The 13,512-nt window shown below is 38.3% G+C and overlaps 1 protein-coding gene across 5 annotated transcripts in view; it reads right to left on the bottom strand.

Annotated features, from left to right (window-relative positions):
- CPEB2 (cytoplasmic polyadenylation element binding protein 2) overlaps positions 1–13,512 on the bottom strand; it is a 92,883-nt gene that overhangs the window by 74,579 nt on the left and 4,792 nt on the right. For 3 of the 5 annotated variants that reach the window (XM_075930714.2, XM_014580541.4, XM_014580545.4), the window contains exon 2: positions 12,747–13,034. In XM_075930714.2, coding sequence (XP_075786829.2) covers positions 12,747–13,034 — 288 coding nt within the window. The remainder of the gene's footprint in view (positions 1–12,746; positions 13,035–13,512) is intronic. The other 2 variants (XM_014580544.4, XM_006136960.5) reach the window with 1 other exon arrangement.

The following is a 13,512-nucleotide window of genomic DNA, read 5'->3' as shown; positions in this document are numbered from 1 at the left end:
CCAATTCTAGGAGATAGGCAATTTCCATTAATTAAAAAAAAAAAGTGGTCTTTGTGGAAGTCACACATCAGGCTCAATGTGCAGAAGAAAAGGTCACCGCTAGCTCTTTGAGAGTAGACTGTTCTGACCACTAAAACGTGTTCAGATCAGTCAAGTGACAAGTTATGAATCTTCTTATATCTATTAATCAATTTGCTGAAGTAGTGAAAATGCAGACTGTCAGTAATCGAGTGATCTCTTGCAACATACTTTGTGTTAGCCTGATGTTTTTCTAAAAAATTGTGTCATAAGGGGCTTTGAGACTAATAGACTGAAAAGCCACAGAAAGTGAAATATAAACAAACAATACTGAGCTTGAAAAAGATGGCAAAATAGTTTAAATCAGGAGAGCCAACAGCCATGCCACGTCTCTGTGTAAGATAGGGGGTGTGTGAGAGAGCACAGCTCGGTGCTCCCTGGAAGGGGTGAGGCTGGGAACAGCTAGCATGCAGCACATCCTGGAGCAGACCACAGCCCTTCCTCCAGCCCAGCACTCAGAGCCTCACAGAGCACGTGGTGCAGTGCTTCAGCAGTGATTTAAAGGATCTGGGGTTCCGTGTACCACTGCCGCCGCAGCAGCACCACCATGAAACTAACAATATACTTGCAATACATCAATGATATTTTAATTCACTTGATAGAAATCTATGAGAGGTTAGGTCTTTTATCACAAGTTCAACTATTACCACCCTTTCAAACTCTTTAGAACACTCACACACCAACATTAACTTCTTGGATATCAAAATTACCTTAAACAATGGAACCATACTAACAAACATATTAAGAAACCCTCCAATCACCACATATACATCCACAGATCTGACAATCACCCCAGACATACCAAAAACTCTTATCTACAGTCGTGCACTCAGATCTCACAGAATTTTCTCTTTAGAGTAAGTCCAGGATACACACCTAAACACATTTCACTAAACTAGGAGACTGCAACAGAGAAGTAGATCATATCATGGAACTAGGGATGTTAAATATTGGTTAATTGAATAGTCGATTAACCTCATGAATTCTTATCAGTTACTCAACTATTCTATAGTTCACGAAGGTGGAGCCGGCAGCCAGTGTGTTCCGGCCCTACTCCCGAGGAGCTCCCTGTATCAGAGGCAGCAGTGTGGGGTGCCAGCTGGGAGCTGGTCCACGAGGGGAGCCAGTTTAAAAACCAGCTCCCCTCACAGACCTGCTGCCTGTCACCCTTTGCTGTTGCCTCCAATACAGAGACAGCAGCACAGGGTAATAGCAGTCCCTATCTGGGTGGGATCTGAGCTCACGGACCTGGTTTGAGCCAGAATGGAGTCGGGCTGCCTGCCTGGTTCCTAATACACTTTGAATGCATAGCCACAGCAGGGGTAGGTCTCAGACCTGGCACAAACTGGGACTGAGCCAGGCTGCTAAAAAATGTAATGGCTTGGGGGTGAGGGGGGACAAAATGCATGTTGTCTATAGCATTAACCTATACGCTTTTGCTTATCGGTTAATTGACTAAGCTATTACATCCCTACATGGAACAGGTCACACAAATACCCTGGAAAAGCCTGCTTCAATATGGAATACCACACAGAGCACATCACTAGTTGACTAGTTGTCACTACCATCCTACATTGGAAGCCATATGGGGAAATCAAACAAGTACAATGGAATTACATTGTGAAATCAATCTTTTCTGAAACCCCTATACTGGCTTTCAAACAATCCTCCATTCTCACCAAGTTGATCATTAGATACAGTCTTCCCACAGAGTACAACATGCCAACTCCAAGTGGCTCCACATCCTGCCAGAAGAGATGCAAAATCTGCAGACCTAACTCCACTGCTACCGTGATCAATACCGTGCCACAACACTCCTTTTAAGATGTATAGATCTCAAATCTGCTTATCACAGCTTGTGGTGTACCTCATCCAGTGCATTAAATGTTTCAACAACAACTATGGGGGTGAAACCAGATAATCATGTTCTCAAATCAGTTCACACAGGAAAATGAAAAAACAAACAAAACAAAAAAAACACAAACTCCCTACCGTCTGTGGGAGAACACTTGTCAAAAAACAATCATTCCCTATCTGATCTTTCAATACTCATCCTGCAAGGAAACTTGAACAACACCTTCAAAAGATGATCCTGGGAACTTACATTTATAAGGACTAGACACCAAAAACCATGTACTCAACACGGACACTGATTTTATAGCTCATTGTAACGCCCCACACCTGCTGCTATCTTTATCTGCTGACTTTTAACCAACTTCTAATCCTTGATACATAACAATCTAATGCTAATTTGCACACTTCATTTCAAGTGCCCAACTGCTGTGTGTTCCTCCTTATAAAGTCCCAAACTGTATTTAGCTCAGACACACCGCTTCCTTTCCCAGACCTGAAGAAGTGCTAGGTGCCACTCAAAAGCTTACATATATTACTTTGTCACAAAGAAGTATTAAATTTCTTGCATTATTAAAAAATACCACAGTGAATTTGTTGCCAGATTCTCTTATGAGTTTTCATTGTTTTGAATATACAGGTGCTTGAATACTTCTTGATCTAACCTTCTGGTGCTTCAGTAGCTTCTCAATTTCAAAATACAACGCAATGAACTAAAACAGAAAATTTACATCAAATCCACTTAGTCTCTAAAGGTACATTTAATTCTGCAAGAAGCTATAACTGGGTTGATTTTAAGGCTCTTAGAGTAAGGAAAATATTATAGCGAAAACTTAGTCTGTCAGCTGACTTCTCAGATACGATGTTTATAAGATGCTTCACATAGTAGAAGCATCAAGTATTCTAACCATCAGTTGCAATATCATTAGAAGTCAACTTAGCACAAAGTACACTAACAGAATACATTATCAGGGTCAAATTTTTCAGTTTATCCCAAAATTTGGGGAACTTTGTTTATCTTTGTTTCCTCCAACCTCTCACATTTAAAAAAATATATCAAGTGTGGTCTTCTTGGTTGAGAGATGTTACTACTTTTGGTTTGGAATTAAACAAGCCCTTTTCTTCAGTCACCCAGATAATACCAGTAGCATGAAGTGCAAACTTGCTTTGAAGGCAGTGTGTTGCCTCATCACAAATACGGTCCTTCGCCTCCTGGATTGTTAGATTCCCCATTAAAACATGTTTTTAATACAAAGGACTCTATTCCTATCAATTTCCAATATGTTCCCACTAGCACCTGAAAAACTGGTAAGAATTAGGGATCTTAAGTAGTGGTTAATAACTAATCGAGTAGTTGATGGAATTTCCAACTATTCAATTAGTCAGTAAGGGGCTAGCTGCTGGGGGCAGTGCGAGCCAGAATTAAGTAGTCCCAGCTCGTGCCAGCTCTGGCAATGCTGCGGCTCTGCTCAGTCCCGGCTTGTGCTGGGTCTCCCACTGTGCTTCTGCCTCCCCTTCCCACCCGACACCCCATGGAGAGTGTGCTGGGGGAAAATGGCTTTTAAAATAGCTCCCCACCGCCACCAGTTCCTGCTCCCCACTTGCTGCCTCTGATACAAAGGCAGTGGGGGAGCAGAACAAGTAGATGATTAGTGACTTGCCTACCCAATAATTCTAAGCTTATTGGATAGTCGACTACTCGCTTACATCCTTAGTAGGAATTGCTATTAGAAAAATGCTGGGTACACTATCATTTTTGTAATTTTGTCCTAGAATTCTCCAGATCATTTAAGTAACACACGGAAGAGATGTGGAGTTCTTATGGCACCATAAGCAATTTAAAACCTCTTTCTTCCACAGCCAGTGTCTTCAGCAGAATGTATTTAAAATTTCTACATAAATCCACATACAAGTTATGCAAAGCAAATCTTGCCTTTGCACTTCCCCAACTTGGGGAAGTTCAATACACACTGCAGGCACATCCTACAATGCTCTTTAGATGTCACTATAAGGCACAACACAATTAGTGTAGGAAACCATGGGGAAAAATATCTTAACTATTATAAGGAACCTTTGCTAATCTTTAGCTAAACCTCTCAAAAGTGGATGACTAAAATTAGGTTTCCATTTAATTTTGGACACGTTCTAAAATCTTGGCCTTGACAACAATTTCAGATGAGTTAAAATACACTAAAAACACAATTCCTTTCAGAAAACTGTATTCAAACAAACCTTGATATTCTGAGGAAACCAACCATACACTGCTTCATCATAAAGAAAACATAAGATCATTTTCCTCTCTCATTGTATTAAGAATAAGATTTTTGGTGAAGAGTAAAATTTTATAGAAAATTCAACTCTTGCTACAGCAAAAATATTTAAATTATTAGTGTAAGCTAACATTGGTCCCATTTGTTTTACCATCTTCCCAACTTTAAACACAAAAATATCTTAGTTTCTATCCATAAAAAATTAGTGGCTTTCAATAAATCATATGTATGTTTCTATTTCACTTAGTTAAAGTTGGGAAACAAAGGGAGAGTACCAATAAAATGAAATTTCCAACTTACAAACAGTGTAATTGACACACATTGATGTGGCATCCTCTACCAATCATACCCGGTAAGGATGCATTGTAAAAAACAACCAACACCACCACATTAAATGTGTATCCTAACTAGAAAAATAAAAATAATTAAAAGCATGAAGACATTAAGTCTTCCTAATAATTAAAAGTGTGAAGTCATAAGCTTTTATCTCAGCTGGGTGCTTATCAGTACATACTGAGAAACTGCAGCTGCAAAGTCTATGGCTCATTACAGTGTAGCTCTATAGAAACTGGACAGAAGGCTTGCAAGTGGCAGAAACAAAATCATCTCAGTAAGGAAACTAGGTTACCACTACCCACACCACATAAAGTGGTTAACAACTGTAACATCTGGCAGATATCTAGGGGTAGTCCTCCTGAGAACACCAAACATGTCTAGAAATTAATATCACATTATTGCATATAAATATTTATAGAAAAGGTCCAATACCAAAAGGACAAATCAGATACCCAGCTATACAAGTAATTTTTTCTGAAATATTTACCTATGCAGTCGTCTAGCATTCACTGCATCCATTTCTAAGTGGTCCAGGTTAAGGAAAGACATTGACAAACTGTAAGCAATCCAGACAGACTACAAAGATGATTAAAGGTGTGGCAGGATTGACTCAGGAGGAAAGCTGAAAAGACCTAGGTATGCATAGCTTGGTGAAAATAGGAAAACAAAGGAAAACAAACTAAACATTTGTAGGGTGTCAGCAGGAAGGGGGTAGCTGTTCAGGTATTTAAAAATGTAAACAAAAATAATTGGTTAAAACTGAGAAAAAGCACAATTTAGACTGAACAATAGAGAAAAAATATCAACTATAAAACAGTCTTTCAAATGAGGCAGTAGAATCTAGTTATTTCAGCTTCAAAAAGCACATAATCTCATGCAGAACAATTTTGCTTTGGCAATAAGATGGGCTGAAAAACATAAAATTTATTTCATTGTTAACCCTTAGTTAATGTGCACAGCATTGCACCATTAGCCTGGTTAACAAACATTTTGCTGAGCAACAAGAGACAGACCTTACACAAGATATACAATATTGAAAGAACATACTTAAACCAAATTCTCTCTTTTATTAACACCTGCAAGAATTTATGTATGTAAAACATAGCTAAAAAATTTTAGTTCAGCATATGCTTTTAATACATTTGTGGCTTTAAGTCTAACAAATTTCATTGATTTTGTTCAATATTCTAATCCACATATTTAAAAGTTCAAAACTAAAAAAACTGTTTGTTCAAAGGCCTTGATCCTGAAATTGACAGCATGCAGATAGACTGCTAGTGTACCGAGCCCCACTGAAAAGTTCTGCTTAAAGGTTTAGCAGTTCACCTGCACAAGATCAGGGCCTAAATGTAGTAGACGCAGATAATTGGTCTAGAGCAATGTTTCTGAAAGTGCTCCGTGAAATCACTTTGAGAAACACATCGACTGGCTGCCTCAGTAAGTGGAGCAGCGGAAAGTGGTGGCCCTGCCCATATTGCTTCCCACGGCTCCCCTTAGCTGCAAAGGACGAAACAGAGCCAATGGGAGACGCAAGGCTCCATGGCTGTGGCGCCAGTAAATAAACAAACTGAGACAGCCAGTTAATGTGTTTCTCAAAGTGGTTTCGCAGAGCACTTTCAGAAACACTGGCCTAGTGTACAGAACAATCTGAAAGCAACTATTCCCCAAAAATCGTTTGCCTACAGCCGGGTGCCTAAATCTATGTTTTAAGCACCTAAATAAGCTGATTGCTAGAAGTGCTGAAATATGAACTCCACAGTTTATGAGAGCTGCTAGATGCTGAGCACTTTTGGAAACCAGGCCTCTTAACCAGGTAACTACATATGGATTTAAAAGCATAACTTTAGGCACTTATTAGACACTTATGTTTGAAAAACTTGGCTAATGTTTTAAACTTGTTAATACAAGTGTTTAACAACTAGACTGTGTCCTAAATATATTAAATATTGTCAATTAAAAGTTTGCAAAACTGATATCTTGAGAATCCAAAATTAAGTTAACCCTCTTTGACTTGAACTAACGCTGATAAATTCGTCTCAGTAGGGAAAACTGTGTTAATCAGTATCTGCAAAAACAAGGAAGCCTATGCCCAAATAAATCTGTTAGTCTTTAAGGTATCTTTAAGGCAGTGGTGGGGAAGGGGAGGGGAGGAGAGAGGAAGCAGCTCTGTAGGAGCTGACATTAGTGGGGAAAGTGGCTTGAAAGCTATCCGAGGCAGCAGGGCAGAGGTGGTCAGGGCAGGCGGCTCCACAGCATTCAGTGCGTGCGTACGACTGGCTTTTGCTGGTTACTCATGGGCATTGGCTCCCGCCTCCCCCCCTTTCTGCCCCTGATACAGAGGCAGCAAGGGGGTTGAGTGCGTGTAGTCAATAGGATTAACCAATGAGCCCAAGCTTATCGGTTAATCATTGAGTTGACTACATGCTGACATCCCTAGTATAGTATCCCTAGTACAGTACTTTAACATCTGGTGTGAAGTCCAACTCAAGCATATCTGTAAATATCTGAAACTGTGCTTCATTTCACTGAATATTTGAAATTTCAGAATATGAATTTTAAAACATACAAGAACCAAGGCAACCAGAAGAAATATCGGTAATTATACATTAAGTTATATCTTACCATGCAAAACACCAAATTACAGCAATAGGCTTTAGTAGTAAATAACAAAGCTCAGCCTCAAGGACAACTGATACTATATGCACAATTCAAACAAACAGGAAGGACAAATCAAGGTGAAAGACACCCAGACATGCAATTTATTTCCTGAACTCAAAGATACAGGAACAGAATTGAGATTCGTTTTGGCAGAATGAAGTTTTATTTACATTTGCTCTTTCCAAGAGCATACAAATATTATTGACTTTTTAAAAGAAGAATGTACCGCACTAGTTTTAGAAATAAAATAATTTACTAATTGATATTCAGAGTGAAAATTATAAATATAAAAGCCTTGTTTACATTTAAATTTCTCAGTTTTAACTATACTAGTATTCTATACTTAGCTAAAAAACTACAACTTTACAGTTTTAGCTTATTCTTGCCTGCCAAAGTGAAGTCAACTATGGTAGTATAAGGTGTCTCATACCAATATAGTTGTGTCCAGGCTAGGGCTTTTACAAGCATAACTCTGCCGTTAAGACAGGGGTGCAGAACCTCAGGCCCCGGGGGTCGGATGCAGCCTCCCGCTTGCCTGGATTTGGCCCCCAAAGGCTTAGCATTGGGGAGTCCATGCTGGTGCTCCAGCTCCCACCATCGAACCGCAGGGCTGGAGCACACAAAATCTATTATCCTGCCCCCCAATAAGGCTATGGTGTGCAAGAGGAATGTGGGGAGTGTTTTTCTGCTTCTCTGTCAGGGGCTTCTGACTTGTCTGTGGCCCCCAACTGATTTTTTCTATGGGTCAGTGGCTCCCAACTCAAAAAAGGTTCCCCACTCCTGCATTAAAAGAACAAAAAATTAGATCCTTTACTACCCTATTTACGACAGTAAAACTTAAGGCTCAGTCCATACTGAATAGACTTTGCTCAGGGCTGTGAAAGATTTTGCACCCTGCATGACAGTTGGGTTGATCTAAGCTCCACCACAGATGCAGTTAGGCTGATGAAAGAATTCTTCCATCAACCTAGCTACTCCCTCTTGGAAAGGTAAATTACCTGCATCAACAGAAAAACTCTTTCCTTCAGTGTAGGAAGTGTTACCCCATAGCAGCACAACTGTAGAGTATAATTGTAGTTGTGTCACCACAGTGCAGACCAAAAGGTGGGATTTTTAAAAGCAGTAAGTGGTGGCCTAAAATTACCACTAGATTGTTATCAATGTTAAAGTAAGTATTAAGGCTAAAATTAAGCACTTCTCAAAATCCCACCTTAATGATGCAATCCATCATTAGTGAATTCAACTTTGCTGCAGTCAATGAAGTTTTACCCAGTTTGTGCATGATTTATGCCTCAGTGTTATACTTAAAGTATACCAACAGTGAAAAAGTTTTATCTTCATCCCCCTCTTTTTAGTAAGCTACTAAAATGTTATGTTTTGATCATGGAGTCATTAGTATAGACTGTTTGCTGAACAGCTGCTTAATATTGAGCAATATTATGCATTAGAAATAACATCAATTCCCTGAGCTTGTGTACAATGGGGATATGAGCATCTCACTGCACCAATAGTATAACTGCACCAATGAACAATATGAGACTAAAGAAAAGATTCCAGTAAGGAAAAGCTGCAACTGTTCAAATTGTGACTTATCTTTCCTATACACTAGTGCAACTAAATGGGCTACTGGACATTGTTGGTTTCAATTATAGCAAGTCTCCACTATAGGCAAGGCCTGAAAATTCTTTACAAAAGTGACTTCCAGCATGTAAACCACTCCAAAAAGCTAGGCAATTACATGTTGCTGGCTAAATCATGTTTATATCTAAAAACAAGATGTAAATACATTTTATTTCTACAGAAATAGCTTTTGTACTTGCAACACAATGTTATGTGATCACAAATAGCAAAAAACAAGGTCTGCTAAGTTGTAAATGGTGGAGAACATGGTCCACAAGAGTCTCTACCTAACACTGAGAAATCTTGGTTTAGATGGGAGAACTATAAGCACATTTTATACACCTATTCAGTATAGTTACATTTAGCAGATGGCATAAATTTAGTAATATAAAAAGCAATTATTCAGTATCTTTAAAAATCAATCTGAAGATCCCAACCTTTTAAGGAAAGAGGCAACAAGGCACAAATTAAGTATACTGATGTTTGACTGTGTCACAACTGCCAACACAAACCTAGACAGCGTAACCATGACTAGCTCTAACTGAATTAAAATTCTTTTTAACTATTTCATTTGATGCCTAAAATCCATGCATCAGTCATCATAGTGGGGAGGTAACCTTGGGTAGAACAGAATTTTTTAAAAATTAATAATTACACACACAGTAATTCAATCTCTCTAAATAGATGTATTAATGATCTTCTGTATTCTTATTTAATCTTTTTTCAATAAAAGTGGTTAATGTTGAAAGTTCAGATCAGTTTTTACACTCCATTAGACTAGAGTGTTTAGCTATGGTTAAATTTCACTTGTTTGCTTTTATAAGAATAGTTAGTTAATGGACAAAACAAATTTTTTGGCAACTCTCAGAAAGCTGTTCAGCAGACAGTTCAATACAAAAGGTATAGATTGAACCTCTCTAGTCTGGCACCCTAGGGACCTGACCAGTGCCAAACCAGAGAAAAATTTGGCGAACCAAGGAAGTCAATGCTGTCTAGAGCATTACCAATACTTCCACCGTTTACTGGGCTCTTAGAAAACATTTAGGGGTAAATTAGAGATAAACAGCAGCACAGAACACTGAAAATCAGGACTGGCGGCTGTAAACTAACTTTATGGAACCATGGGAAACTTGGCCACACCCGTGGTAAGCGGACATCCAGCTAACTAAAATCATGGCAGACCACAGATGTTGCCAGGCCACGTAGTGCTGAATTAGAGAGGTTCAACCTGTACTGAATTTAAGTATGTCTATATTTCCGCTTTGAAGTTATGAACACCAAGAACAAAGACACCACTACAAATTATTATAAATATGGTTGAAATTGAAATACATTTTTCTACTCTGCTACCTTTGATTATTTTATGAAAATGTTATTAGCTTTTATATATATCAGGAGTAAAATTTTGTTTAAATCTGAAAACAAGTTGTTTTATGTGAGATGACTTCCTATAAAAGTTTCACCAAGCTCAATTTATATACTTGCAAACTTATTACACATAGTGAATGATATTGCAAGTATTTGTAAGTTTATGCTTGGCCGAATATAAATTCTAATATATTGTGGCAATGCTATTCAAACAGATTAACAAAACACTAATATTCCTAAACCAAATCCTGAAAATTATTTTACAGATGTCTACTTCAAAATATTTCTTTTTAAAAAGATATTTCCACTGCAGAGAATCAGTTGTCTCAAACTGGAAACTCTAAACTCTACCTTTAATGAGTCAAAGTTGTAGCTTGGTACAGAATAGGGATTTGAGTGAGAAGTCGAGGAGTGGGGCCCGACTGCACTGGATGTTGGCCACCCTGCCCCTACCCAAGGACTACGGACTAGTTGACTAACCACTAAGAATTCATAGGGTTAGTCCTAGGAATGTGAACAACTATTCAGGTAGTCAACACAGTAGTCGACTACTAGTTTCCACACACACACCCCTTGCTGTCTCTAGCAGAAAGAGGCAGCAAAGAGGGAAGGGTCGTAGGGGTGCTTCAAAGTGGAAGTGCCACATGGAGCCCAGGGCCAGCTGGGGAATCCCTAGACTGCACAAAAGCAGCAGCACCGTGTGGAGCCCAGGATCAGTTGGGGACTCTCCCTCTGACCCCAGGCTCTGTGCGATGCTGCCACTTTGAAAAGCACTGGGGAGCCCAGGACCAATGGGGGACTGCCCTGCTGGCCCGGTGTTTCTGGCAGTGCTTTCACATTTGAAGTGTAGCAACAGCCCTGGGGCTGTTTCTACATTTAAAAGGCGGAGGTGCCCTTATCGACTAATCGAATAGTCGATGCAAACTGCATCAACTATTTGATTAGTCAATTAATAGAAATTTAACATCCCTAGTTAGTCCACTATTCAATTAACTGATAGCTATAATCCCTAGTACAGAAGTAACATCTTTTCCATCATCCCACCCAAACAAGCCAGCCAGGAAAATTATAGAAACCCTGCTGTGTACATCCAGTTAGCAGAACCAATCAATGCAGTAGGATTTAAGACGCTGTTAGCAGGATTTTCTGAGAGATTTATTAGATAATGCAAACTTCAAATACATCTGAAAACAAAAGTGGCACTGAATTCAGTATTATAACTATCAGGCCCCACTTGTACATAGAGCTGTAGGACGTATTGAGCCAATGAAAAGTCCACTCACAGCCAAAATGACAAAAAACTTGAGATCTATCAAAAAAAATCACAGACTGATTTTTTTGCTATCATTACAGCTACAGTAAAATTACTCTGCTTTTTTATACAAATGCAGCTGTTCAATGCTGTTTGGTCACAATTAGGGCAAAATAAGACCTAGTTTAGAATAAGTACATTCTCAATTAAAGAGGTACTATTCCCTCCTAAGGATATAATAAGTATTGTAACTACTCTTTCCTGCAGTTTATCTTACTTTGTTAATATACTAGCCCAAATCACAAGCCCAAGTCCAGACCGACAAAGTAATAAAGTTAAAGAAGATGTAAAGTAGAGAAATGTTCTTACAGTAATCTGCTGCTTATTTGGAATGGCTAGTTTCTAAGTTAGAGTGGTTATCTTAAAATTAGATTATTTGTAACAAAAAAGTAAATGCTTATTACCAACTGAGACTGGAGCCTGATAGCAAAAGACAGTTTCTGTCCCTCCCCCACCCCAATAATTTGCAAAATAACTAGACAATACTGTCAGAGGGTGGAGGAAAAAAAACCCCATTATCTCAATTTTACACATAGGAACCTGAGGCATAGAGATTAGGCAATTTACCAAAAGATATGCCAGAAGGCAGTTGCAAACCAAAAAACTGAACCCAGATCTCAGTTCAAGACCATTCTTCCTCTTCACATTGAATATCTTTTAAATCAAAGGGTTTCTATGTTCCAGTCATCAAATAACTATGAACAATGAACATCCTTCAAGAAGTTGCCAACAGGGAAAAACAAACTCATATGCAAAGTGACATTGGCAAGGATGCTAAGGAGATGAAAAGGTGAATTTTAAAAGGCAGAGAGACAGAGCTGTCTACAAATAAAGTATAAAAAGAGCGTATCCACAAGAACAATTTAATAAGATCTAAAAGTTAACCTGTATTAAAACTAAGGGATAAAAGTACCAAGATTTAAAAAGGAGCTTTGACTGCTTTAAATTGACTAGTGTTAAAAATGCTTTCTGGTAGTTTAAAAAGCATTTCTGCTCTCTTGTTGATGTGCAAGAGTTTCTTCAATTTCCTTCCTCTTGTATAATCAGCAAGCAATAATTCTGGCTACTGCAGGCATTTTGTACAAACTGGAAAATATTTTGGTTAATTGTCATTTTTCAGTACACTCATAATAATAGAAGATATTTTCATAAAAATCACTTTGAATATTGTACCACTTAATATACTAAAACAGACCTATTTACAATACTAAACAAAATTAAAGAGAAACATTAAGAAGTCTCCAGTTACATACCATTCTTACCTGTAAGGGTAAGAGAGTATTACTGTTGTTGTCGGTTCGGAAAACATTATCTTCAATCCATGATTTTGGTGTCAGCGATGGAGTTGAGCGAGTAAATTTGGGGGGAGCTATCACATTACCAGAAAAGGGCTTCTTCAACGGAGAAATTTGGTTCATAGTTCCTGGGATTCCCATGTTTCCAGTTCTACGATGGTCTCTGCCATGCATTCCTCCCCAGGACATTCCTGTGCTCCAGCCACTACTCTGATGGTTGCTCCAAGGTGACTGCTTCAGAAGAGGCTAGACAAACAAACAAAAGATATGATTAGGTATTTTTGGAAACATTCCTGGTTTGCTTGCTATATTAAAAAAGCACAAATGGCTTTTAAAAGGATACAAAAACTAGAGTTCCCATTTGACTATATAATTAACATCCACAGAAAACGAGAAAGATGAATACAAGTAAACAGAAAACAAAATTGCTTTACTAAAAAGACCGATTCACCAAAATGATTAATTGGAATTTTCATTCATTTTTTGGTAGAATATTCTGACAGTTATTTAAATTCAGTAAAAGTCACCACACTTTCATTACATAACTAATCTATCATAGACAAGGCCCTGGCTTGATATGTCACTGTAGAGTAGTATTAGATGTTTTCATGGGGTACATTTTTTTTGTGAGTAAAAGAGAAAGTAGTAAGTTGGAGAATAAAAAAAATTCACAGATCATACAAAAATACTACATAAAGAGGAATATATTTTCAAGTATCAGATA

This window comes from Pelodiscus sinensis, chromosome 4 (genome assembly GCF_052426305.1).
Source record: "Pelodiscus sinensis isolate ZL-2025 chromosome 4, ASM5242630v1, whole genome shotgun sequence".
NCBI classification, from domain to species: Eukaryota; Metazoa; Chordata; order Testudines; family Trionychidae; genus Pelodiscus; species Pelodiscus sinensis.
Note: the sequence above shows the minus strand (reverse complement) of the source record. Positions and strands in the feature narration are given on the sequence as shown.